The 27,912-nt window shown below is 44.4% G+C and overlaps 1 protein-coding gene across 3 annotated transcripts in view; it reads right to left on the reverse strand.

The window, feature by feature from the left end:
• Positions 1-27,912, reverse strand: part of ATP1B4 (ATPase Na+/K+ transporting family member beta 4) — a 104,546-nt gene that overhangs the window by 41,795 nt on the left and 34,839 nt on the right. For all 3 annotated transcript variants that reach the window (XM_077477683.1, XM_077477766.1, XM_077477601.1), the window contains one exon: positions 6,400-6,528. In XM_077477683.1, coding sequence (XP_077333809.1) covers positions 6,400-6,528 — 129 coding nt within the window. The remainder of the gene's footprint in view (positions 1-6,399; positions 6,529-27,912) is intronic.

The raw sequence follows: 27,912 nt of genomic DNA on the forward strand, positions 1-27,912 counted from the left end.
AGCGAACCGGCTACCGCCCCCCCCCCCCCCCCCACACGTAGCGCTACTATGCCACTGCTGTCATCCCATCCCTGCCACCATGGCCGGCCGGCCAGCTTGTCACTTCCTTCTCCCGCCGGCTTGTTCGTTTTGCTGGATGCTTCCCCACACTTCTTCCTCCAGGGCTGTAGCTGCGCCCTAGGTTGCAGTGCGCCCTAGGCGGCTGCCTAGTCCGCCTAGTGGTAGCACCGGCCCTGCGTGCTGTGTATTCACCTCCTTTGTTATGAAGCCCATAAAAAGCTCTGGTGCAACCAATTACCTTCAGAAGTCACATAATTAGTGAAATTATGTCCACCTATGTGCAATCCAAGTGTCACCTGATCTGTCATTACATATACACACCTTTTGAAAGGCCCCAGAGGCTGTAACACCTAAGCAAGAGGCACCACTAACCAAACACTGCCATGAAGACCAAGGAACTCTCCAAACAAGTAAGGGACAATGTTGTTGAGAAGTACAAGTCAGTGTTAGGTTATAAAAAAAAATCCAAATCTTGATGATCACTAGAAGCAGGGCCGGTGCTACCACTAGGCGACTAGGCAGCCACCTAGGGCGCACTGCAACCTAGGGCGCAGCTACAGCCCCTGGGAGGAAGACGTTGGGGAAGCATCCAGCAAAACGAACAAGCCGGCGGGAGAAGGAAGTGACAAGCTGGCCGGCCGGCCATGGTGGCAGGGATGGATGACAGCAGTGGCATAGTAGCGCTACGTGTGGGGGGGGGGGGGGGCGGTAGCCGGTTCGCTTACCCCAGATGACATTACACAGGATCTTGCCGGAGACACAGGCAGCGCCGCCGGACAGGACAGCTAAGAGAGAAATGGAGGCTTTGCAGTGAACAGGAGATGGGCTGGGTGATGTCATGATCTCTTCTATCAGTGGAGGCTGGAGGAGCAAGCGATGATCGTGAAGCAGGCAGAACCAAGTAAGTCTGTGCTGTGCAAGTTTCAACACACACAGGGACAGGAGAGTAACATGGGTGGAGGCAAGATCCGCATGAACCCCTTACTGTGTGCAGGGCGGCCTGGGACAGATGAGATGGAAGCCCTGCATGTTAGGTCTGGGTTTGCCGTGATTTCCGCTCCCCCTTCCTGGACTGTCAGGGATGTCACTGTGTGGTGGGAGGACAGGCAGCAGCGCCGCTCTCCTCGAGATGAAGGCTGCCATGGCTGTTGCATTATATTGTGTGCAGAGGGAGGGGAACAGATTTGGGGGATACCGAGGAGAACTAATGTGTGTGTGTGTGGGGGGGGGGGGGTACAGAGGGGAACAGACTTGAGGGCAACAGAGGATAACTCTGAGCCTAGAGGCGATTCAGTTCGCATTGTGCGCTATATAAGTATTTCATTCATTCATTCATTCATAACTGATGAGTGTGTGGGGGGGGGTACGGAAGAGAACTAATGTGTATATGGGGGGTTACAGAGGGGAACAGATTGGGGGGGGGTACAGAGGAGAACTAATGTGTGTGGGGGTGGTACAGAGGGGAACTAATGTGTGTGTGTGTGTGGGGGGGGGGGGGTACAGAGGGGAACTAATGTGTGTGTGTGTGTGGGGGGGGGGGGTACAGAGGGGAACTAATGTGTGTGTGTGTGGGGGGGGGGGTACAGAGGGGAACTAATGTGTGTGTGTGTGTGTGGGGGGGTACAGAGGGGAACTAATGTGTGTGGGGGGGTACAGAGGGGAACTAATGTGTGTGTGTGTGGGGGGGTACAGAGGGGAACTAATGTGTGTGGGGGAGGGGGGTTCAGAGGGGAACAGACTTGAGGTCAACAAAGGATAACTGATGAGTGTGTGGGGGGGGGGGTACGGAAGAGAACTAATGTGTATATGGGGGGTTACAGAGGGGAACAGATTGGGGGGGGGGGGGTACAGAGGAGAACTAATGTGTGTGGGGGTGGTACAGAGGGGAACTAATGTGTGTGTGTGTGTGTGTGTGTGGGGGGGGGGGGGGTACAGAGGGGAACTAATGTGTGTGTGTGTGGGGGGGTACAGAGGGGAACTAATGTGTGTGTGTGTGTGGGGGGGGGTACAGAGGGGAACTAATGTGTGTGTGGGGGGGTACAGAGGGGAACTAATATGTGTGTGTGTGGGGGGGTACAGAGGGGAACTAATGTGTGTGTGGGGGGGTACAGAGGGGAACTAATGTGTGTGTGTGGGGGGTGGGGTACAGAGGGGAACTAATGTGTGTGTGTGGGGGGGGGGGGCAAGAGGGGAACTAATGTGTGTGTGGGGGGGTACAGAGGGGAACTAATGTGTGTGTGTGTGTGTGGGGAGTACAGAGGGGAACTAATGTGTGTGTGTGTGTGTGTGGGGGGGGGGGGGTACAGAGGAGAACTAATGTGTGTGTATGTGGGGGGGGGGAGTACAGAGGGGAACTAATGTGTGTGTGTGTGGGGGGGGGGGGTACAGAGGAGAACTAGTGTGTGGGGGGGGGGGCAGAGGGGAACAGATTTAAGGGGTACAGAGGAGAACTAATGTGTGTGTGGGGGGGAGGGGGTACAGGGAGGAACAGATTTGGGGGGAGGGGGGTACAGAGGGCAACTAATGTGTGTGTGTGTAGGGGAGGGGGTACAGAGGGAAACAGATTTAGGGGGGTACAGAGGAGAACTAATATGTCTGTGGGGGAGGGGGTACAGAGGGGAATCGATTTGGGGGGTACAGAGGGGAACTAATGGGGGTACAGAGGAGAACAGATTGGGGGGGGGGGGGGGTTATTTGAGGTGTGGAGGTTCAAGTTCAGCTTTGTAAAAAAATAATACATGCAGATATTTTTGCAGTTAAAAAAAATGTGCATTTATTATTATTTTTACTAGGAGCCCATAAAGTATTGTCACTAGTGTATCTGTCTGCTCGTACAGATAGGCAGTTGCATAGTTAGCCTGTGCGTATATAGTACCCTAGCCAGTCCATATAGTACCCTAGCATGTCCGTATACTACCCTAGCTTTTCTGTATAGTACACTAGCCAGTCTGTATAGTACCCTAGCCTTTCTGTATAGTACACTAGCCGGTCCGTATAGTACCCTAGCCTTTCTGTATAGTACCCTAGCCTTTCTGTATAGTACACTAGCCGGTCCATATAGTACACTAGCCTTTCTGTATAGTGCACTAGCTGGTCCATATAATACCCTACCCTTTCTTTATAGTACCCTACCCTTTCTGTATAGTACACTAGCCGGTCTGCATAGTACCCTAGCCTTTCTTTATAGTACCCTAGCCTTTCTGTATAGTACACTATCCGGTCCGTATAGTACCCTAGCCTTTCTGTATAGTGCACTAGCTGGTCCGTATAATACCCTACCCTTTCTGTATAGTACACTAGCCGGTCTGTATAGTACCCTAGCCTTTCTTTATAGTACCCTAGCCTTTCTGTATAGTACACTAGCCGGTCCGTATAGTACCCTAGCCTTTCTGTATAGTACACTAGCCAGTCCGTATAGTACCCTAGCCTTTCTGTATAGTACCCTAGCTGGTCCGTATAGTACCATAACCTGTCCCTATAGTACCCTAGCTGGTCCGTATACATGGACAGGGAAAAGGAGGTGAAGTCACGGGTGGAGCCAATGGGGGGGGCGGCAAAATGAGGTTTCGCCTAGGGTGTCAAAAATCCTTGCACCAGCCCTGACTAGAAGCACCATCAAATCTATCATAACCAAAATGGAAACAACATGGCACAACAGCAAACCTGCCAAGAGACGGCAGCACGCCAAAACTCACGGACCGGTCAAGGAGGTCATTCATTAGAGAGGCAGCACAGAGGTACCTAAGGTAAGCCTGGAGGAGCTGCAGAACTGCCTCTGCCTCTGCATCTGTCTCTGCCCACCACTGCTATTGATTGTAAATTTAAAATCATAACATTTTGACTGCCAGCCTATCTATTAGAGGCTGGCATAGCACATTATGTCATTAGTTTTACAAAACGAGTGTTGTAAATACCTAATTTGAGCTGTCTTCAGGCCGGTCATGTAACCCACGGCTGTTTTCCAGCTCCAATGGGTGGCTTCTGCAGAGGAGACGAGTGTCCACGTGATCGCCCCAGGTGATGTCCGAGGGAGATCACAGCCCCTCCCTCAGAAGCCATCCATCTGAGCTGGAAAGCGGCTGTGAGTCATTTCACCGGCCCGAAGACAGCTCTAATTATGTATTTACACTGCTCATTTTGTAAAACTACTGACACAGTGTGCTATGTCAGCCTCTAATAGAAGGACTGGCATAGTTTTATATATATGGGTTAACAAACCCTTTAACTCACACACACTCCCACTGCACAGATCAATGTATCAATAGTAAAACACCCTAGGTAGTCAGGAAGTTAAAAATGCATAATTTATGCATCTTGAAATCCTGATGGTGTTCTTTCTATTTTGGGCCCCTCTATACAGTTAGGGTCCAAAAAAGTCTCACATGTAGTATCCCCATACTCAGTGGCAGAATGTGTTTTGTGGTGTAATTTCCAAGTATACCTATGCTGTGTGGTAGAAATATCTTAATAAATTAAAATGATATTATCCAAAAATTTGTGGCAAGAAATGTGATCTGCAAAAGGCTCACCATGCCATTAATTTAATACGTTGGAAGGTGTTTCTCCTGTCCTGGCACTTTAGTTCCTCAAGGAACATGATAGGTAGTCAGGAAATCAGAAAATGTATACCCCTTGAAAGCATGAAGGTGTTCAGTGGATTTTGGGCCGCTCTATGCACCTCGGCAGCAAAAAAGTCTCACACATGGTATCCTTATGCTTGGGAGGAGTTGAAGAGTGTGTCTTGGGGTGTAATTTTAAGTATGCCCATGCTGTGTGTGAGAAGTAACTTGTTAAAGAAGTGGTCATCAACCCTGTCCTCAGGGCCCTCTAACAGGCCAGGTTTTATGTATTACCTTGGGGAGATGCAGACTAGAATACTACAATCACTGAGTAGCAAATGATATCACCTGTGATGTATTTCAGTTATCTTGCAAACCTGGCCTGTTAGTGGGCCCTGAGGACAAGGTTGATGACCACTGTGTTAAAGGATATGTTTACCTTTAAAAAAAAAATTAAACTACACATTTTTTTGCAGGTAAAAATATGTGCATTTACTATTTTTTTTTCATAGGAGCCTGGAAAGCATTGCACCTGCGGGTGCAATGCAGGGCTATTGCAGACTGTCAGTGAAAACGGTCTGCTCATACCTCATAAGGGAAGGCAGTTACACGACAGGAAGAATCAATGAACTACCTACAGCACTAAATAGCACCCTGGTAGTTCATTGAGAACTTCAAGCTGTCAGCTGTAAAGCCTGGCGGTACTTGTAGTTCATTTATTCACAGAACTCTGTGAATGAATGAAGCAGTCAAGTAGGCCAAGGATCTTCTCCTCGTACCCAATGTCACTATTTTAAAAAAGCGCGACCGTGTGGGGGGAATCGGGGAGCGGTTGCAGGAGACAAAAAATATTACATGTTCAACTCTAAAAACATGTAACAAGTTCCCAAAGGGGAACCTACCCTTTAAAATGAAAACTTTGTGAAAAACAAAAACTTTATTTACTTTCTTTCCTTTGAAAAAAATTGTGGCAAAAAATTACAACTTAAAAAAAACGTATTATCCTCTTACCAAATGCCTTGGATTATCTACTTTCCAAAAAGAGGTAATTTTGGGGTTATTTGTACTGTCCTTGCATTTTAGAGCTGAATGTAGCCAAATATATTTTAGCTTAAATGAATAAAAGAAAGAATATTTATTTCCAAAGTTTTATCACAAAAACTAAGAGAAACTGAGTTTTTTTGTTTTGTTTTTTAAATGTTGGTCTTTATTTCTTTATACAATGAAAAAAATGCAAAAAAACAGAGGTGAATGAATACCACTAAAAGAAAGCTGTCTCAAAAAAATAGATAAATTAATTTGGGTACTGTGTTGCATGACCAAGAATTTCTTAGTTAAAAGTATCACAGTGATGAAAACGGACTGGACATGCCGGCCTTCAAGTGTTTAAGGGGTCAAATTGATGATATATTACAAGCTTATTAAATATCAAATGTTTTGCTTATATCCAATTATGTATTGGACGTGCCACACATTAAGTACCGCAATGCAGCACAATGCATTATGGCTTTTATGGCATACTGTTTCTATGTCCAAGACACGGTGACCAATTGTAATTCAGATTACTAATGTTACTGAAGCTAGAACTGTAAAAGATACATTCTTTGATGTTTGCAATGGGTTATTATACTTTACCTTTTGCTCGCTATCTTACGGAATATGTCTAAATATGTTGTACAGGCTTCTTGGCATTTAGGGACAATCTTTAAGAGCCAAAAGAAAATGAAAGAGGAGGAAATATTTCAAGCTGTGGTTATATGTAAAGAAATCAATTACTTACCTGGTGGGAAAACTCTGTCTCTGTATGTAGGTACGTATGGGCTTATTGTTGCAAGCAATCCATACATACATAAGGCAAACATCGCAGTTAGAAATATATACAGTATAAGGTAAAACAGCAAAATAAGACCTGAAATGATATAAATGAGCTCATTAGTAAATAAAATTGTTAATTCATTTATACAAATAATTGTTTTGTATATAATTATGCAACATATGTCATCATAACAGAGTGATGAGTTCTTTTGCATCACAAAAATTAATAACTAATTCATTAAAAAACAGAATACAATAAAAGCTTGGTTTGAGAGCATTCAAAATAAAAAATAAAAATTAAATACATTTTGACTTGATATACAAGCAATGTCTTGATATACAAATAGCGTCATATCACAACTGAGTATAAAAGAGAAGAGAGGTCCCCTCTAAGTGTAGAAATATGGTTACATTTAATGAAGGTACAACATTTAGCAACTCACATGGCTGATGATTAAATGAGGCACATGTAAGTATGCAGGCATCCGGGGAAAAAATGTCCACATAGACCATCCTCCTCACCGCCATCAACGTCATCCCTTCCACTCTGTGCTCCAGTAGCGGTTCATGCCTCGCTTTCAGATCGCTCTACTGCAGTGTCGTCTTCCCGGTCACAATTGCAGACTGACAGAGGCGAGAGATGGTGGTGCGGAGGATCGTCTATGTGGACAGCTTTACCCCAGATGCCTTCATACCTAAATGTGCCTCTTTTAACCACTAGCCGACCAGCCGCCGCAGTTATACTGCGGCAGGTTGGCACAGCTGTGCAAGTCGCCGTAGCTGTACGTCGCTCCTTTAAGACATCACAGCAGGCGCGCACTCGCTGCCGCGTTTCCCTGTAGCCGATGCGAGTGCCCAGCAGGCGCGATGACCGCTGGGCACCCGCAATTGCTCGTGACAGAGTGAGAAGCGGGATCTGTGTGTGTTCTCTCAGGGGAGAGGAGACCAATTGTGTATTCATACTAAGTATGAACACAAACGGTCTCCTCCCCTAGTCAGTCCCATCCCCACTACAGTTAGAACACACCTAGGGAACACAGTTAACCCCTTGATGGCCCCCGAGTGTTAACCTCTTCCCTGCCAGTGACATGTATACAGTAATCAGTGGCTATTTTTAGCTCTGTATGAATGTCAATGGCCCCAAAATAGTGTCAAAAGTGTCCGATCCGTCCGCCGCAATGTCGCAGTCCTGATAAAAATCACAGATCGCCAGTAGAAAATAAAAAATAAAAATGACGTAGATTGCAAACCAATCAATATACATTTTTTGCTTTTTTTTTTACCAAAAATATGTAGAATACATATCGGCCTAAACTGAGGAAAAATTATTATTTTTTTCTTTTTAATTTGGGATATGTATTATAGCAAAAAGAAGTACAAAATATTGTTTTTTTTTTCAAAATTGTTGCTCTTTTTTTGCTTATAGCACAAAAAATAAAACCCACAGAGATTTGGAAGGACATAGATTGTGTTTGGGTACAACGTCGCGCGACCATGCAATTGTAAGTTAAAGCAACGCAGTGCCATATCAGAAAAAAAGGCCTGGTCAGGAAGGGGGCAAATCCTTCTGGGGCTGAAATGGTTAATCATCAACCATGTGAATTGCCAATTTTTTTACCTTCATTAAATGTAACCATATTGCTATACTTAGAGGCCCCTCTCTTCTCTTTTATACTCTGTAGCTCCTGCTGGATTTTGCTTCTAATCCCCTTGTGGAGGCTTCCATTTGTGGATGGACATTTTATGGTTACACAACCTGTCACATTGCTATAATCTTTTTATATGGACTATAAACTGAAGGACTTATGAATAAATGGTTGTGGAACAAATCATCTGAGTTTCCCTTATTTCTTATGGAAAAAATGTCTTTGATTTAAGAGTGCTTTGGGATTACAAGCATGTTTCTGGAATGATTTATGCTCACAATCTTGGGACTTTGGCAAAAGAGACTTTTATTTTAATCTGTAACAATTTAGCAAAAACTTCAAAGCTGCACTATACCTGGAGACAGTAAATAAATATTGCAAGGGCAAATATTGTATTTAATTATAAAATATATTTCTATACACTGACAGACTTGGATAAACATTATTTTGTCTAATCGGTAAACTTTGTGTAACTAGGTGATTGGCTAAGAATGGAGTGAGAAATACACTGGCTGCAGCTGCTCTCTGTAGCTGCTGCTCTGCGATGCTGACCTGGTTAACAGCTATATCAGAGAGAGGAGGAAGCGGCTGAGTAGGAAAATGTCCAAATTGGGCCCAAAGTGTCAATATTTTGTGTGGCCACCATTATTTTTCAACACTGCCTTAACCCTCTTGGGCATGGAGTTCACCAGAGCTTCACGGGTTGGCACCGGATTCCTCTTCCTCCGGATGTTAGAGACCTTGCGCTCCTCCACCTTCCATTTGAGGATACCCCACAGATGCTCAATAGGGTTTAGGTGTGGAGACATGCTTGGCCAGTCCATCACCTTTACCCTCAACATCTTTAGCAAGGCAGTAGTCATGTTGGAGGTGTTTTTGGGGTTGTTATCATGTTGGAATACTGCCCTGTGGCTCAGTCTCCGAAGGGAGGGGATCATGCTCTGCTTCAGTATGTCACAGTACATGTTGGCATTCATGGTTCCCTCAATGAACTGTAGCTCTCCAGTGCCGGCAGCACTCATGCAGCTCCAGACCATGACACTCCCACCACCATGCTTGACTGTAGGGAAGACACACTTGTCATTATACTCCTCAGCTGGTTGCTGCCACACAAGCTTGACACCATCTGAATCAAATAAGTTTATCTTGGTCTCGTCAGACCACAGGACATGATTCCAGTAATCCATGTCCTTAGTCTGCTTGTCTTCAGCAAACTGTTTGCTGGCTTTCTTGTGCATTAGCTTTCTTCTGGGACAACAGCCATGCAGACCAATTTGATGCAGTGTTTGGCGTATGGTCTAAGCACTGTCAGGCTGACCCCCCACCCCTTCAACCTCTGCAGCAATGCTGGCAGCACTCATACGCTATTTCCCAAAGACAACTTCTGGATATGACCCTGAGCATGATTTATACTCAACTAGCTGGTGTACACATGGTGGATTTGTTCATTAAAATATAATATAAATGGTCATCCTGGATAGATGCGTCCGCTGATCTTGGTTCCCCCTCCCCCTAACTTTGAGTTGAGCTGAGAAGGTGGTGATTCCCCCCCCCCCCCGGCTGACCGCCCTGTCCTCTCTCTCCCGACCATTTCCTCCCTGGCCCCCCCCCTTCCGCGGGCTCGCGCGGATGTCAGGTACCTGCATGATGGCTGTGAAGTTTCGCTGGGAATGTCCTGCATTTATGATAGAGTTATGGATGCTCCTGTTATCTGTACTGCTGGATTATTGATTTAAGAATGGTTACTGGATGAAGGTGTTTTTGTTTTTTTTGTTTTTTTTTTTCCTTTCTACAACTGTGTAATATCGGATCTACTGTACTTTGCAATGTAATGCTGATTTGTCTAATAAAATTTTCTGTTAAAAAAAAAATATAATATAAAAACAGGTATTAAACATTAATACTGTGATGATGCATCAAAGGAAAGCTCTACGAAATATAGTAATAAAAAAATGTACAAACATAAAAAGGAGAGAGGGGGAACACAAACGGTCCCAATCTCAAACTTACTTACTACAGCTAGGTGAGAACGATTGAGACCGTTTGTGTTCCCCCTCTCTCCTTTTTATGTTTGTACATTTTTTTATTACTATATTAATTTGGCAATTTTATTCTATTATAGATACCCCCAAATTCTGTATCTGCTCCTGATGAGTGGTACTTTAACCACGAAACGCGTAGAGCTTTCCTATGATGCGTCGTCAGAGTATTAATATTTAATACCTGTATTATATTATATTTTAATGAACAAATCCACCATTGCTCTTTATGCCCATATGTTACTAATACTACAATCTTTGCCAGTTTTAAAAATATTTATTTATTTATTTATTTTTTATTTTATTTTTTGTGACTGCCTGGAGGTTGGGCAGCGCCCGTGCGCCCCCTATGGATGGGCCGCCACTGCTTACATCACTTTGCCCTTTGCAACTAGCGTGTGCCCGGAGCTGATACGAGTACCTGTCGGGCCCGATGAATGCCGGGCTCCCACGATCGCTCGTGACAGAGCGAGAACCGGGATCTGTGTGTGTAAACACACAAATTTCAGTTCTCTCAGGGGAGTAGAGACAAAAGGTAAAAGACAGTGTGTTTTTTTCAAAATTGTTGCTCTCCTTTTGTATATAGCGCAAAAAATAAAAACAACCACCAAAAGAAAGCTCTATTTGTGGGAAAAAAAGGACCACAATTTTGTTTGGGTACAGCGTCACAAGACTGCGCAATTGTCAGTTAAAGCGAGACAGTGCCGTATCGCAAAAAATGGCCTGGTCATTGAACAGCCAAATCTTCCGGGGCTGAAGTAATATAATCTCCAGTCCAGACTGCTGCATTTAGATTTTTGTGCATAGTTGTATCTTAAATTACTTTTAATTTTTAGATTATGAACTCTAGGCATATATACATATGTAGTTGGTAAGGTTGAAAAAAGTCCATCAAGTCCAACCTGTGTGTGTAAGCTTTTATGTCAATACATGTCAAAACATTGTATATCCCTGTATGTTGTGGTCATTTAGGTGCCTAGCTAATAGATTCGTTTTTTGAAATGATCTATGTTCCCTGCTGAAACCACTGCTTGTGGAAGAGAATTCCACATTCTTACCACTCTTACCATAAAGAACCCTCTATGCAGTTTCTGGTTAAATCGCTTTTCCTACACAGGTACTCACAGCACTCGTGCACTCACAATACTCAGGTACTCACAATACACAGTCAAATTTTTTTTTCTTTTTTGTCTCTCTGCTCAGCCGCCCTTTGTAATCTGACACTAGAAGCAGTCAGTCAAATATAAAAATATACAATGCCTTGAAAAAGTATTCATACCCCTGTTCCACATTTTGTCATGTTACAACCAAAAATGTAAATGTATTTTATTGTGATTTTATGTGATAGACCAACACAAAGTGGCACATAATTGTGAAGTGGAAGGAAAATGATAAATGGTTTTCAAAATGTTTTACAAATAAATATGTGAAAAGTGTGGGGTGCATTTGTATTAAGCCCCCTGGAGTCAATACTTTGTAGAACAACCTTTCGCTGTAATTACAGCTGCAAGCCTTTTTGGGAATGTCTCTACCAGCTTTGCACATCTAGATTGTGAAATTTTTGCCCATTCTTCTTTGCAAAATAGCTCAAGCTCTGTCAGATTGGAGAGCGTCTGTGAACAGAAATTTTCAAGTCTTGCCACAGATTCTTAATTGGATTTAGGTCTGGACTTTGACTGGGCCATTCTTACACATGAATGTGCTTTGAGCTAAACCATTCCATTGTAACTCTGGCTGTATGTTTAGGGTTGTTGTCCTGCTGATAGGTGATCCTCCGCCCCAGTCTCAAGTCTTTTTACAGACTCTAATGCCGCGTACACACGACTGGACTTTCCGGCAGACTAGGTCCGATGGTCTTCCCGACTGACTTTTCAGCGGAGTTCTGATGGACTTCCGAACAAACGGACTTGGCCACACACGAACGGACTAAATCGGTTTGAAAGTCCGTTCATTTTGAATGTGATGATGTAAGACGGGACTAAATAGGAAGTTCAATAGCCAGTAGCCAATAGCTTCCCTTGCGTCATATTTGGTCCGTCGGACCAGCATACAGACAAACGGTTTTCGCGATAGGAATTGAGTCCGTCGGACAGATTTGAAACATGTTCTATTTCTAGGTCCGTCTGATTTTTAAAATGAAAAACTATCGGATTAGCCCACACACGATCGGATTGTCCGACGGACTGATTCCGTTGGACCTAGTCTGCCGGAATGTCCGGTCGTGTGTACGCGGCATAAGAGGTTTTCTTCTAAGATTGCCCTGTATTTGACTCCATCCATCTTTCCATCCCCTGCTGAAGAAAAGCATCCCCACAACATGATGCTGCCCCCACCATATTTTCACAGTGTGGCTGGTGTGTTCAGGGTGCAGTGTTCAGTTTCCGCCACACATAGCGTTTTGCTTTTAGACCAAAAAGTTCCCTTTTGGTCTCATATGACAAAAGCACCTGTGTCCTCCACATGGCTTCTCGCAAACTGCAAACTGCAAATGGGACTTCCTATGGCTTTCTTTCAACAGTGACTTTCTTCTTGCCAGTCTTCCATAAAGGCCAGATTTGTGGAGTGCACGACTAAGACCCCTTTCACACCAGGGTGTTTTGCAGGCGGAATAACATTAGAAATAGAGCCTGCAATCCGCCCTAAAAAAGCAGCACCATTGTCTGTAGTGTGAAAGCCCCGAGGGCTTTCACACTGCAGCGGTGCGCTGGCAGGATGTCAGGGAAAAGTCCTGCCAGCAGCTTCTTTGGAGCGGTGAAGGAGCCGTGTGTTTACCGCTCCTCCACCGCTGCTCCCCATTGAAATCAATGAGGCAGCGCTGTAATACCGCCGCCAAAACGCCGCTATTGCGGCGTATTGCCGGCGGTTTTAACCCTTTCTCGGCCGCTAGCGGGGGGTAAAAGCGCCCCGCTAGCGGCCGAAATGCGCCGCAAATCCGCCGCAAATCTGGCGGTAAAACGCCGCTATGGGCGGTGTGGTGTGAAAGGGGTCTAATAGTTGTCCTGTGGACAGATTCTCCCACCTGAGCTGTGGATCTCTGCAGCTCCTCCAGAGTTACCATGGGCCTCTTGGCTGCTTCTCTGATGAATGCTCTCCTTGCCCATCCTGTCAGTTTAGGTGGACAGACATTTCTTGGTAGGTTTGCAGTTGTGCCATACTCTTTCCATTTTTGGATGATGGATTTAACAGTGCTCCGGAAGATGTTCAAAGCTTGGGATTTTTTTTTTTTATAACCTAACCCTGCTTTAAACTTCTCCACAACTTTATCCCTGATCTGTCCGGTATGTTCCTTGGCCTTCACGATGCTGTTTGTTCACTAAGGTTCTCTAACCAACCTCTGAGGGCTTCACAGAACAGCTGTATTTATACTAAGATTAAATTACACACAGGTGGACTCTATTTCCAAATTAGGTGACTTCTGAAGGCAATTGATTCCACTAGATTTTAGTTAGGGGCACCAGAGTAAAGGGGGCTGAATACAAATGCACGCCACACTTTTCAGATATTTCTTTGTAAAATAAATTTGAAAACCATTTATCATTTTTCTTCCACAATTATGTGCTACTTTGTGTTGGTCTATCACATAAAATCCTAATAAAATACATTTACGTTTTTGGTTGTAACATGACAAAATGTGGAAAATATCAAGGGGTATGAATTCTTTTCCATGGCACTGTACATTGCTAATAGAGCTAAGACTCCTTTTTTAACACGTATAACATACCAACAGCAGTTAAATGCAAGTATTCAATAAAAAAAATAAAATTCAGCTTCAATTTAAGCTCGGAAACACAGATGTTCTCAGCTGTATTCCCAGATTGCAGTGTAGCAGTTTTGCGTTGGGAATACTCAGTCATGGGAATACACAGTCATGGAAACTTTATCAAGCTGAACTTCCCCCCCACCATGAGCGCCTTGCAAAAAAAATATTGACTGAGGCCAAAAAATGTACACATGGAGCTTATATCTCAAAATAGCATTATTATGTTAAAGAAATAACATGACATAAATAACAATAGAAATAATAATAGCAAAAATAAATATGAAATAATAGATAATAAAGATTTTTTTTTTAAAACACCCATAGCTCTCAGGTTCTGTCTGAAAAGCACTAATAGGATAAATTAAAGTGGGGTGGCCCCTAAAAAAAAAAAAAAAAAATTAAAAGTCAGCAGCTACAAATACTGCAGCTGCTGACTTTTAATAATCGGACACTTACCTGTCCCAGGGTCCAGCGATGCGGGGGAACGAAGCCCCCCTTGTTTCCCGCTCCGCTCGCGGTGCCGTCATTCGTACTGTGGGCACAGCCGGGCAGCCACTGCGCATGCGCTAGCGGCGCAGGACGCCGTGATATGCCGCACAGTCATCTGGGACACGTGACAGGTCCCAGATGACTGTGCGGCGCAAGGGGAAGTGATGTCACCAGCCCAGGCAAGGAAGAAGGCAGACTACGAGGGACCCCCTAGCAACAGGTATTTAGAGGTGAGTAAAACATTTTTTTTTTTCCAATTATTATTTTTTTTTTAAGAATTTTAAACACTTTTTTATTTTTTTGGTGGCAACACCACTTTAATAAATGGTTGCGTAAAACACATGACTAGGTCTCCTCCAATCACGGAGCTCTTCCTGCTCCATTGGATGGGCTTCAACAGCTGTATACGGTGGCCAGATTTCTATGAATAGCATTGGCCACAGTGTGCGTAGCAGAGTGGTGCATAACAAAGAGCGAATAGTGATATCTGTTCTCCATTTTACTGTAAATTAGCCCATGAGTCATGGGGTGAAGATACTGAATGGCACAGCTTGCCCACTCAGAGTAGGGCAGGGGCAACAATAAATACAGATAAAGATAATTCTAAAGAAATTGTAAAGCTGGCCATGGTTAGTTTTATTTTTTTTGTTCAGTTCACTGGTTGAAAAAAAAAAAAGAAAAAGAAAAGATTTCTCCATTCACAAAAGAGAGGTGGATGGAGGATTCCCCACTGCTGTCAGATTGCACTGATCACCACCTGAAGCCACTGGTTGAGAAGTTTTCCAAAATTCTCCTGTGACAGAAGTTAATTAGATTGGTCCACTTCTGTCGAGCAGCGATGGCAACGCATTGATGGAAATTTGGCCAGATCCTGAAGAACCAGACAAATTTTGATCCATCTGTGGTCAACTTTAGTGTCAGTTACCAACACAAATATATATATATGTATACTGGAATGCATTCTGAGTGGTTATCCTACGCAAAAACCAAAAGCATTAAGTTCTGCAGTCTGATATAGATAATAAGGGGGGACTTTACACGAGAGAAAAAAAAGAAAATTGTGGGTATCCCCTAAAACTCCCAGATCCTTGTTCTGGGCATGCAGCCTGGTTGGCCATCAAAGGAAGGGGACAAGCGTATGCCCATTCCTTAACAAGACCAGGCCACATACCCACAACACGGAGGGGTACTTTGCCAGGGGGGATCGGAATCTGAAAGCCCAAGCAGGAACCGCTGTTTCTAGGGTCCCCGGTTCCTGTGCCCAAAACACTGCAAATAGCACCACACACTGACACACCTGGCTGGCTGAGAAATATTTAATAAAACAGTAGGAGTAATAGGTGAACAGTAAAAAATAGAAAATCTGAAAAGAAACACTCAATTCGTGTAGAGAGCAACTCCTGTTAAACCCTATACTGGGAGCTGTCCTAACTAGGGAGTACTACACCACCAGGACAGTTCAGCAGTCTGTAATATAATTCCTCTTTCTTCTGCTGGCCAGCCTATTGGGGCCCAATTCTTACATTGAAAAACTCAGGTTAATGTTCCTTTAAGAACTGATGCAGGCACTGCCTTTGTGTTATGCCGCCTATAGACAACCGGACTTTGCGACGGTCTTCCCGACGGACTTTCAGAATGAACGAACTTGGCCACACACGACAAGGAAGTTCAACAGCCAGTAGAAAATAGCTGCCCTTGCATCATGTTTGGTCCGTCGGACCAGCACACAGACGAATGGTTTCCTGATTTTTAGTCCATTGGACTTGTGTCCGTCGGATAGATTTGAAACATGTTTTATTTCTAGGTCTGTCTGACTTTTGGGGGAAAAAAAGTTCACTGGAGCCCACACATGATCAAATTGTCCGACGGATTCCGGTCTACCGGACCAAGTCTGCCAGAGAGTTTGATCGTGTGTACGTGGCATTACTCACAGACAACTCTGTCCCTCTTGAATCAAAGTGTAATGTGGTTTTGGCCAGTGGCCTCTCACCAACTCCCATGACAGCAGCTGACCTCTTTCTGTTCACTGTGTGAAATGCAGTTGGTCAGTGTCCATGGTGTTTTTTCCCCCTTGTTCTGGCAGTGGCTCCACCAACATCCATGGCTCTCTCCAATGTCCTAAGATGTCTGTCGCTGTGCCTCTCTCCCTCTCAGCAGCAGTGAGCAGTCTGCAGCCAAATGTGCACACAGTTTTCTCTAAATAGTATCCACACTTGTCCACATACTTCTCCTCAGCCTGGGAAAACAGTAGGGAACCGCATTGCCTCTTGCCCCGGTGCCTTGTGGGATCTGCAGTCAAGCAAGCTCAGTCTGTCAGAACTACACCTCCCACAATCCTTGCAGTCCACATCCTGTGTGCCTTCCTGTTTGGTAGAGAGCGGGCTCAACGATGGCTGTACACAGCTTTGCAAAAAGGGTCTCCTCCTATAACTGTGTATGTGTAAAAGTCTTTTCTGTTGCCATATACAGAATCCTTTTCCTGACAGTGCTGCAGACTGGGCTACATAAACACACTGGCTATTTTATACATTATAGCACTTAGCATAAATAGAACAATGAATTCATCATCTGTGCCTACCACAATTGTGAAATAAATAAATACCCCTAATATTAATATAGAATGCCATTAACAATAAATATGTGATCCAAAGAAAGTCTTTTCAACAAATCTCTGGGGTCTGTTTATAAAAAATGTTGCGTCATTTGGTCTTAAGAGAAAATAGCCTATAGAAAACCTGATCACAAGAGTTTAAGAACATTTGACAAATAGAGAAAATAACCTAACATTATTGGTTAGGGACATTCGACCAGAAGACAAAATAATATGAGGGAGACTTCTGCACTGTAAACTAAGTAGTGCGTTTACTGTATATATATATATAAAAAAAAAAATTGCAGAGCTATTTGTCCAGAGAAACTGCATGTACATTCATTTGGGGAAATAGGGGAAAAAAACAAAGCCATTGGGCTATTATTCATGAAGATGATCTTCACAACCAGATGTTGCTCTAAAATCTTGCTTTTATTCAGAAAACCACAGTGTACAAATGCAGATACAGCCAGTTGATGTGTTCCAACCTACAAGACCTTAGTCATAATTAGGCTAATATCCCCCAGTGTGAATATTTTTCATTTGTAGGAGGAGAGTAAATCAGGAAAATACTGTATTATGACCACTAGATGGAGTGGATGCTCATAGTAAATACGTTTTTAAAGTGAAAGTAAAGACTAATACAATTTAGTTTAAAGAATGTGGTTTTCTCCTCCTCAAACCGATGTTGCATAGCGTTTGTTAAAGAGTTCAGGTAAATAACTTTTTTTTTGTGCCGTGCTGTTATATGATCGCTAAGCTGTGGCTCCCCTGTGTCAGCAAGCGGCCTGACCACAGGGCTAAATTTGTAGAGGTATGTCACCTACTGGCTTCCATTGCCCCCCACTGTATGCAATTGCTCTCATGCAGCTAAACTCCTTATATGTAGCTCTCCATCAATTATATATCAGCTGTATAAAATGAAACTGAGTGTAAAATCCCCAAATCCGCAAAATATCATGCTGCTCACAGAAGGCTTTGTATCCTAATGCATACATGCATTAACATAAAAAACCCCTTTAAAGTGTTACTAAATCCAGGAACCTGCATTCAGTATATATGGTCTCCCTCGGTACATAGAACATGGAAATGTAATTATTTTAGTAAATATAAATTGCAAAATATGTTTTATCATCAGCAGTATATAGCAGTCTTGTGACTTCTATCAGTGTCTGGTTAAAGCTTGTAGGAGGAGTTTTCATTCTCATCTGACTATCCTATGAGGCTGCATGACCCCTGACCCTCAGTCTGCACACTGCTTATTGGCCCTGTGCTGATCAAATGCATTCTCCTCAAAAAAAAAACCTCTCTGGCAATACACACCAAACTGAGCATGTGCAGAGTGCCCCCAAGGCTCTGTACTATCAGCTGATGTATTGGGGACAGTAAAAGAAGGGGAGGATCAGAGAAGACTGGATCAAACCGCCTTTTTACACAATGTAGAGGATTAACCCCTTAGGTTCCACAGTGAGTAAAACAAGCTTAACTGCATATAGACTGGTTTTACTGTTGTGGTCTTAGTACCACTTTAAGGGCCCCCATGTTATTCTGCCTACCTCTCCCTTTCTTCCCCAACTCTCTAAATCATGTACCAGTCAGCCCCATAAAAAGCTTTCTCTGGACCCAACCAGTCTTAACAACCTATGAACCATCTCCTTGCTCCCCTTTTTTTTACAAACTCCTTTAACGTCTGGTCTACAACCGACTGAGCGACCAACTTGCCGAGAATAGCCTTCTTGATCCTCTTCAGTCTGGATTTCACCCTCAACACTCCACAGAAACTGCTCTCCTAAAACTAACAAACGATCTACTAACGGCCAAAACCAACGGACACTATTCTGTACTCCTACTCTAATGCCCGTACACACGATTGGACTTTCCGACAACAAAACTGTGGAATTTTGTTCAAAGGTTGTTGGCTCCAACTTGTCTTGCATACACACGGTCACAACAATGTTGGCCAACAACTAGGAACGTGGTGATGTACAAGACGTATGACGAGCCGAGAAAAAGGAAGTTCAATAGCCAGTGTGGCTCCTTCTGCTTGATCACGAGCTTGCGTGAACTTTTGTGCGTTGGACTTGTGTACAGACAAGTTTTGTTGGCAGAAAATTTGAGAACCCGCTAGCCAAAGTTTGTTGGCGGAAAGTCCGACAACAAATGTTCGTTGGAGGATACACACGGTTTGACTTTCAGCCAACAAGTTCAAATCCAACATTTGTTTTGGAAAATCCGATCGTGTGTACAGGGCATTAGACCTTTCTGCTGCCTTTGATATGGTTGACCACCTCCTCCTCCTCCAAAAACTCCATGCCGTTGATATCCATGACTGTACTCTTCCTGGTTCTCTTCCTCCTTATCCAACCACACCTTTAGGCTTGATTCACACTAGCGCGTTTTTTGATGCATTTTGCATTTTGCAGAAATGCAAGGAAATTTTTTAACATGGGTTCCTATGGAACATGTTCACATCAATGCATTTTTGTGCCTCTGCCTTTTTGGAAAGGGTCGGGAACTTTTTTTCATGCAAAATGCAGCGTTTTGCATGTAATAGAAGTCAATTGACTTGCAACAAAAACGCAAGTACCGCTTTTTTATCACGTTTTTGCTGCGATTTGCGTTTTTTTTTCTTGTTTTTTCACTGTATATATCTGGTTGCTAAGCAACCACAGTGTTAAAAAAACCCCGCAAAACGCTGCAAAATCGCGGTAAAAACGCGTGTCCAAAAATGGTGAAAATGCTCAAAAGCAACATGCATAGATGGGAATCGAGCCTTAATGTTACTTACAATTCTACTTCCTCCTCTCCTCTTCCCTTCTTTGTTGGGGTCCCCCAAGGTTTGGTTCTTGGGCCTCTCCTATTTACAATCTACTCCTCCCTGGGTCAGCTGATAGCCTCCAATGACTTCAAATACCATCTCTGTGCTGACGACACCCAAATCTATTTCTCTACCCCTCAGCTCACTCACTCAGTCTCCTCCCGTATCACTAATTTACTAACAGATATATCAGTCTGGATGTCACTCAAACTCAATCTATCCAAAGCCGAACCTATAATTATTCCTCCACCATGTGTCTCTTTCCCCTGATCTCTCTGTCAAAATCGAAGGCACAACTATCAGCCCATCCCTGCATGCCAAGGTCCTAGGTGTAGCCCGGGACTCTGAACTCTTATTTAAGCCCCACGTGCAATCACTGTCCAAATCTTGCCGCCTCAACCCCCGCAACATCTCCAAAATACGCCCCTTTCTAACCAATGACACAACAAAGCTCTTAATTCAATATCTGGTCATCTCTCGCCTCGACTACTGCAACTCCCTTCTCCTTGGCTTACCTCTACATAGTTTATTCCCCCTTTAGTCAATCATGAATGCGTTGCCAGACTCATCCACCTTACCAACGGCTCTGTGTCTGCTACTTCTCTTTGCCAATCCCTCCACTGGCTTCCACTCACCCAATGAATTAAATTCAAGATACTATCAATAACTTACAAAGCCATCCACAATTTAGGCCCCAGCTACATCACTAGCCTCGTCTCAAAATACCAACCTTATCATTCTCTTCGTTCCTCCCAAGACCTCCTGCTCTCTAGCTCCCTCATCACCTCCTCCTTTGCTCGCCTCCAGGACTTTTCCAGAGCCTTTCCAATCCTATGGAACTTCTTACCCCAATCTGTCCGATTATATCCTACTCTATTAGCTTTTATACAATCCCTGAAATCCTTCCTCTTCAGAGAAGCCTATCCTACCCACACCTAACAACTGTATTTTCATCCACCCAGTTATTACCTTTTACTTCACTTGACCCCCTCTTCTAGATTGTAAGCTCTAACAAGCAGGGCCCTCTGATTCCTTTTGTATTGAATTGTATTGTAACTGTACTGTCTGCCCTCATGTTGTAAAGCACTGCACAAACTGTTGGCACTATATAAATTCTGTATAACAATAATAATAATAATAATAGGATATATATCACTATATTGACAGAATATGCTGTTTGTGGGCAGGGCCGGTGCTACCACTAGGCAAACTAAGCAGCCGCCTAGGGCGCACTGCTGCCTCGGGGCGCCCAGTCACTGGTTTCCCTCCGTGTCTGCATGCTCTGCAGGCTGTAGCATGTAACCAACTCAGTCCTAGGCAGCTGCTTCATCCGACCAGTAGTGTAATTAGAGGCGCAGCGCAGCACTGGAGCCAGCCAAAGCTACCTGTATAGTGGTGCCTTCTGTCACATGGGCAAGGCAAAGGGGGTGGAGCCAATTGGGGGCGGAAAAATTTGGTTTCGCCTAGGGTGTCAAAAATCCTTGCACCAGCCCTGTTTGTGGGTATACGCTTGTGCGTGCGTATGGGCATAATTTCATGAATTTAGACATGCTGCTAATACTGGCATACTTTATGCCTGTATTTACATCTGTTTGCCTGAGCCCTATATGTAGAAGCTGCTTTAAAGGATTCTGTTGACACAAATTAGCGCAGAGATCACAAAGTTAAAAAAAAACACTGGTTAGCTCATATACTATTTTTGTCTAGCGTTTAAGAATATTTATAGCCACATTTTTTTTTTGGATTTGCATAGGGTAGAGAAGTAATAGAACCCCGCCAGGTTTTCCTGCTGTTCAGGGCTCAGTAAGATAGATCTCCCATTACTTTCTGTCCTGGGAACAACCTTTTCACCAGACAGAAAGAGATGGAAACTCGCAAACAAAAAAAGAAGTAAAAATGCCCCTTTTTTAACCACTTCAATACAGGGCACTTTTACCCCCTTCCATCCCAGGCCAATTTTCAGCTTTCAGCGCGCTCGCAGTTTCAATGAGAATTGTGCGGTCATGCAACACTCTACCCAAATTAAATTTTTATCATTTTGTTCACACAAATAGAGCTTTATTTTGGCGGTATTTATTCACTACTTAGTTTTATATTTTTTTTGCGATATAAGCGAAAAAAGAGTGAAAATTAAAAAAAAACAATACTTTCTACTTTCTATTTTAAAAGAAATCCAATAAAATCAAATTTTGTTATAAACTTAAGCTAAAATGTATGATGCTACATGTCATTGGTAAAAAAAAATACTGATAAGTGTATAATAATTGGTTTGTGTGATCACAGACAGATGTACGCAGATAATCATGTACAGATGTGCGCAGATAATCATGTACAGATGTGCGCAGATAATCACGGACATATGTGTGCAGATGATCATTGGGACATATGATTTTAATGGTACATATGTGGGGGCAGGCGCTTTTACTGTGTTGGGACATGTGTGGGATGACACTGTTGTGGGGACACTTTTTTGGGGACATTGTGTGGGGATACTGTGTGGGGACACTGGGCCGGTGATCATTGTGTAAAAAGCAGTAAAAAACTCACTGATCACCGGCTGGCTGCAGCGATCTGCTCTCCTTCTCCTCACTGACACCTTCCGCGTGAGGAAAAGAGAGCTGATCGCCTAGGAACTGGCTCTCTATTTATGTCACATGATGGCTGTGATTGGACACAGCCATCATGTGATCAGGATGGCCAGTCACAGAGCCCTCCTGCCGATCTGAGATGAGCCGCGTCCAGGTGACACGAGCGCATCGGGATTGCACCGCTGCATGGCCACGCCCGTGCGATCCCTCTTCTTCTGAAAGGCGTTCCTGAACATCCACTCAGGAGGAAGCGCCCACCCGACCGTATATGTGCAGTGGCCGGGTGGGAGGTGGTTAAAAGTTAAGTCCACCCTAACACTAAAATATTTACATCCGCAGGCATCCACAACCTAACACTAACCTATCCAGCTCTGTAAAGAAGAAATCAGTATACATACCCTTTTTGAAGCTGATCCTGTCCAGTCTCCAGTGGCAGAAGCTCTGGAGAGGACACAGTCAACTGTGAAAAGAATGGGCAGTGACGTCACCCATAGACTTACTATGGGGCTTCCATTGTCGGCTGCCTCCCCTGCGCCCGCCTCCACAGCGAAGCCGTGGCTGATAGCTCAGTGTGGTATCGGGTTGGATCAACTTCAGAAAAGGTATGTATAGCGATTTCTTCTTTATAGGGTTAGATAGGTTAGTGTTAGATCGTGGATGTCTGTAGATGCAGAGATTTTGGTGTTAGGTTTGAATCCTACTTTAAGGTAAGGGGTGGAATGCTAGAAGCCCTGTCAGCTTTTTATTGTTTTCTGTTTTCCTATTGAAGATTTTCCCCCATTTGCTTTCTGGTAAATGTTGTTGAGGAGCTTTGGTGTGGAAAAAGCTGGGGGACAACGAGCACCCCAAAGAGAGGGCTCTATGTGAGACAATGTTGACTACCCCCTTTAAAATCTCAAAGCACGTGTCATCCGAGAAAAGGGTTGGCAGATGCCTGTTAAAGATCTGTTTTATCAAGTTAAATTCACTGCTAAAAGGGGTGGAGAGTGTTAGTTGATTATGTTTTTTAATTTTTTTCTCGGGGGGGGGGGGGGGTCACATTATTAATCAGTTCAGATCAATTTTTTCCACCTGGGATATCCCCGCTGTAAAAACCTCCCATATAGGGACTGTGCTTTCCTCTCAAACTGATCGTTATCACTACAAATGCGCCTAACACGTAAAAATTGGGCAACAGGGACGCCCCTGGTCATGTGTCTTGGGTGGCCAGACTGAGCAAGTAATGCCGCGTACACACGATCAGATTGCCCGGCGTACTTAGTCCGCCGATACACATTTTAGCGGACAATTCGATCGCGTGTGGGCTTCAGCGGACTTTTCCAACGTGAAGTCCAGCGGACTAAGAAAGTAGTTTTGCACTCCAATCTTCCCGTCGGACTTGGGTTTCAGCGGACAATACGTTTGTCAGTATGCTAGTACGGCGGACTAAGAATGACACATGCTCAGAAGCAATTACGAAAAAGGAAGCTATTGGCTACTGGCTATTGAACTTCCTTTTTCTAGTCCCGTCGTACGTGCTTCGTATCACGCTAGCAAACGCCGGACTTTCTGTGTCTCTGTGTGTGGCCCAGTCCGTTCGGTAGAAAGTCCGCCGAATTATCCGTCGGATTGTATGTCGGACTAGGTACGCCAGACAATTCGATCGTGTGTACGTGGCATAAGAGAGAGTTGCCTGAGAGGGGTTCCTATAAAGGGTAGAGCATACCCTGCAATCCATGCCTGTCAATCAGACATCTAGAAAGCACATAGAGCTGTTATCAGCAGCGCCAGTGAATGACAGATTGAGATCATTATCATTAAAGTATATAAGCATGGATGGCATAACATCCATTCCCCCACATACAACCAACAAGAGATCGTCAATAAATCTAAGGTAGATGACAATCCTGTCTCTGTAGGGATTTCCACCCCCAAAGATGCGGGACAGCTCCCACCAACCAGGTTGGCTAATTAGGGCAAAAATGTTGCTCCCATGGCTGCCCCGCACCTTTGGAGGTAGAAATCCTCATCAAATACAAAGAAATTATGTGACAGTTAATATTCTAGCACGTCTGCAATGAAGAGGCAGTGCTCAGTTGATAAGTCTGTTAACATTTCCAAGTAAAGGAGTACCACTGTTATTGCCTGGCTATGAGGGATGGAAGAGCCATAGATAAGTCCTATTTTAGGCTTGCCTATAGGTACATACAATACAGGGAGATTTACTTCCTCTTTAAGCCTCAAAGAAGCACCATGACTGAACTTTTTATGAAAGCATGTGAACTTTACTTTGGTTGAAAGATTGGTGATCAACATGAGACCCGGGCTCCTCACATTTGTTGTGCAAGATATGCTGTCAATCTTAGATCTTGGCTCAGAGGAACTTGGAAGTCATTGCTGTTTGCTGTCCCAATGAAATGGCGAGAACATAATCATCGTATGACAGACTGTTACTTCTGACTAATGTCACTGGTTTCTCTGCTAAAAATTGGAAATCAATCGAATACCCCAATCTGCCTTCAGCCATGAGACCAATGCCACATGACGACAATCTGCCAGTACCGAAGCAGCCGGAGAAATGGAGCTTAGAAGAAACAGACGAAGGTGCTGCAAATCACCAGCCAGGCATAGAAGTGACTGATCAGGATTTTGAACTGTGTGTATCTGGTGAGCCCAGGGCCAGTGCTACCACTAGGCCAACTAGGCAGCAGCTTAGGGCGCCCTGCTGCCTAGGGCGCCCAGCCACTGGTGTTCCTACTCTCTTCTTTCTGCAGCAAGCAACTAAGTCTCTCCGTTCGCACATAGCGTGAGAGGCGCAGCCGCCGTGGAAGACTGTGTCTGTGTCCCGACTCCCGAATGAATGGAAGCAAACATTCATTGATGGGCACTGGCAGGCTGCAGTTGATGGGCGCTGGTGAGGCTGCATTGATGGGTGCTGTTGAGGCTGCATTGATGGGCGCTGGTGAGGCTGTATTTGATGGGTGCTGATGAGGCTGCATTTTGATGAGCTCTTCATTAAAAAGGTGGGGTATACATGGGCAGGGCAAAGGGGGTGGAGTCAGGGGTGGAGCCAAGGGGGGAGGCGGAAAAATGGGCTTTCGCCTAGGGTAGCAAAAATCCTCACACCAGCCCTGGGTGAGCCTCATCGCAAAACACAATCAAATTAAACAACCTGGTCAGGGACTTATGCCTGGTACACACAGTAAGTTTTTTTTCCATGAATGGAAAAAACCTGAGGAGCTCCCTGTATTAAATATGCAATGTTAGTACAGCGACCTCCCTGATGTTCTTTTGTGTTCTGATAGAGGGACCACCCCCCTGGCAGAACACACCAGTCAGTGCTCACAACCATTGGCTGTCAGCAGCGATCAGATGCCGATTGGTTGCTGGTTCTCCAGCATGCTCGTTCGTCAGAAGCCAGTTGTGAGATCGGCTTCTGCTGGATAAGGACTTGTACACACGAGCCAAATATTGGCCGGTTTCTACTGTACTAAAGAAAAAGAATAAGCTATAGCGCTGACTGGAATCCAACCGCCATTAAGCCCACGTTGAGATCGGGCCGATTTGGCATGCCAAATCAGAGCCTATTGCCGGCAATGGAATCGTCCGTATCGGTGCAATGCTGACTTTGTGGTGCCGCACCCATTCCCAAAAGTAATTTCTGCACTACTTTTGGTGACTTCGGGGGAGATTTCAATAGACATTTGTGCATGGACCCGCACAGATTTCTGTCAAATCATCCCTGAAGTCAGACTGAAATCCCGGTTTGAAATTGGTTCAGCTGAACTCGGCTGATTTCAAACCCGTCCTTAGTGTGAACGTGGGCTAAGCGGGGCACATGAGAGGGCCAGGAAAGTGGTAGGGAACACCAGGTAAAGTGGATGCAGCTCCTCTCAGATTAGGTCTTGAGATCCTAATGCACATGAAAAATAAACACAAGAGGGCGCCTCCATCTAGGTGTAGCGATTTATTTGAAAAAGTAGAAAAGACTATAAAAATGCACTCACTAGATAAAAGTGGATCAAGGCTTGTCATAGACCCATATAGATCTCCATAGGAGCAGAGCTCAGCAGGCATGTGGCTAGTTGAAGCAGAGTTCTTTATGAAAGTGCAGCTGTCAGGCATCGGGCTGGAACATAAGAATCAACAGCTTCCAGAAGTGGCAAGATGGCTGTGGCTCCAACCGTTGAGAGCTTTTGGTCGGAAAATGCGATCGTGTGTATGCTCCATTGGACTTTTGCTGGCTGAATTTCGGCCAGCAAAAGATTGAGAGCATGTTCAATTTTTTGGTCGGAAAAAGTTCCTATCCGAAAATGCGTTTGTGTGTATGCAATTCCGACGCGCAAAAACTCACGCATGCTCAGATTCAACTACGAGACGGAAGCTATTGGCTACTGGGTATTGAACTTCCTTTTTCTAGTCCCGTCGTATGTGATGTACGTCACCGCGTTCTTGATGGTCGGAATTTGGTGTGACCATGTGTATGCAAGACAGCTTGAGTGAAATCCCGTCGGAATTCCGTCTGGAAAACCATCAGAGCTTTTTCCAACCAAAAATCAGATCGTGGGTACGCAGCATTACAGGTTTTCTTGTAAGGTTGCTCTATATTTGGCCCCATCCACCTTCCCATTAACTCTGACCAGCTTCCCTGTCCCTGCTGGAGAAAAGCATCCCCACAACATGATGCTGCCACCACCATGTTTCACGGTGGGGATGGTTTGTTCGGGGTGATGTGCAGTGTTCATTTTCTGCCGCACATAGTGTTTTGCTTTCAGTCCAAACAGTAAAGTTATGGTCTCATCTGACCAGAGCACCTTCTTCCACATGTTTGCTGTATCCCCCTCATGGCTTCTCGAGAACTGCAAATGGGACTTCTTATGGCTTAGTTTCAACAATGGCTTTTTTTCTTGCCACTGTTCCATAAAGGCCAGATTTGTGGAGTGCTCTCCTTGCCCCACCTGTCAGTTTAGGTGGATGGCCATATCTTGCTAGGTTTGCAGTTGTGCCTTTTCAATACGCTTTCTATTTTCGGATGATTGATTGAACAGTGCTCCGAGAGATGTTCAGAACTTGGAATATTTTTTTATAACCTAACCCTACTTTAAAACTTCTCCACAAATTTATGCCTGACCTGTCTGGTGTGTTCCTTGGCCTTCATGATACTGTTTGTTCACTAAGGTTCTCTAGCAAACCTCTCAGGCCGCGTACACACGCGGGGACTGTTCGCCCAACTTTGTCCGCTGAACAGTGTTTCGGCAAACAGTCCGCTCGTGTGTGGGCTTTCAGCGGACAGTTTCAGCGAACAGTCCGCTGAACAAGGTTTTTCGGAAATTCCGAAAAACTGTCCGCTGAAACTTTGTTTCAGCGAACAGTCCCCTCGTGTGTAGGCTTGTTCGTCAAACTAAGTTCCGCGCATGCTCAGAAAGGATTTACACGCCGAAAGTTATAATGCAGTGTATAGGACGTCGTATTTTTCGTCCCGTCGTACGTGCCGTTCACGTCATCGCGCACGGTTTCAGCAAACTGTTCGTTCGTCGTGTGTGGCCATGTCCGTCCATGCTAATTTTGA

This window comes from Lithobates pipiens, unplaced genomic scaffold, assembly GCF_037356315.1.
Source record: "Lithobates pipiens isolate NorthernLeopardFrog02 unplaced genomic scaffold, aLitPip1_a1.2 Scaffold_1, whole genome shotgun sequence".
Lineage (NCBI taxonomy): Eukaryota > Metazoa > Chordata > Amphibia > Anura > Ranidae > Lithobates > Lithobates pipiens.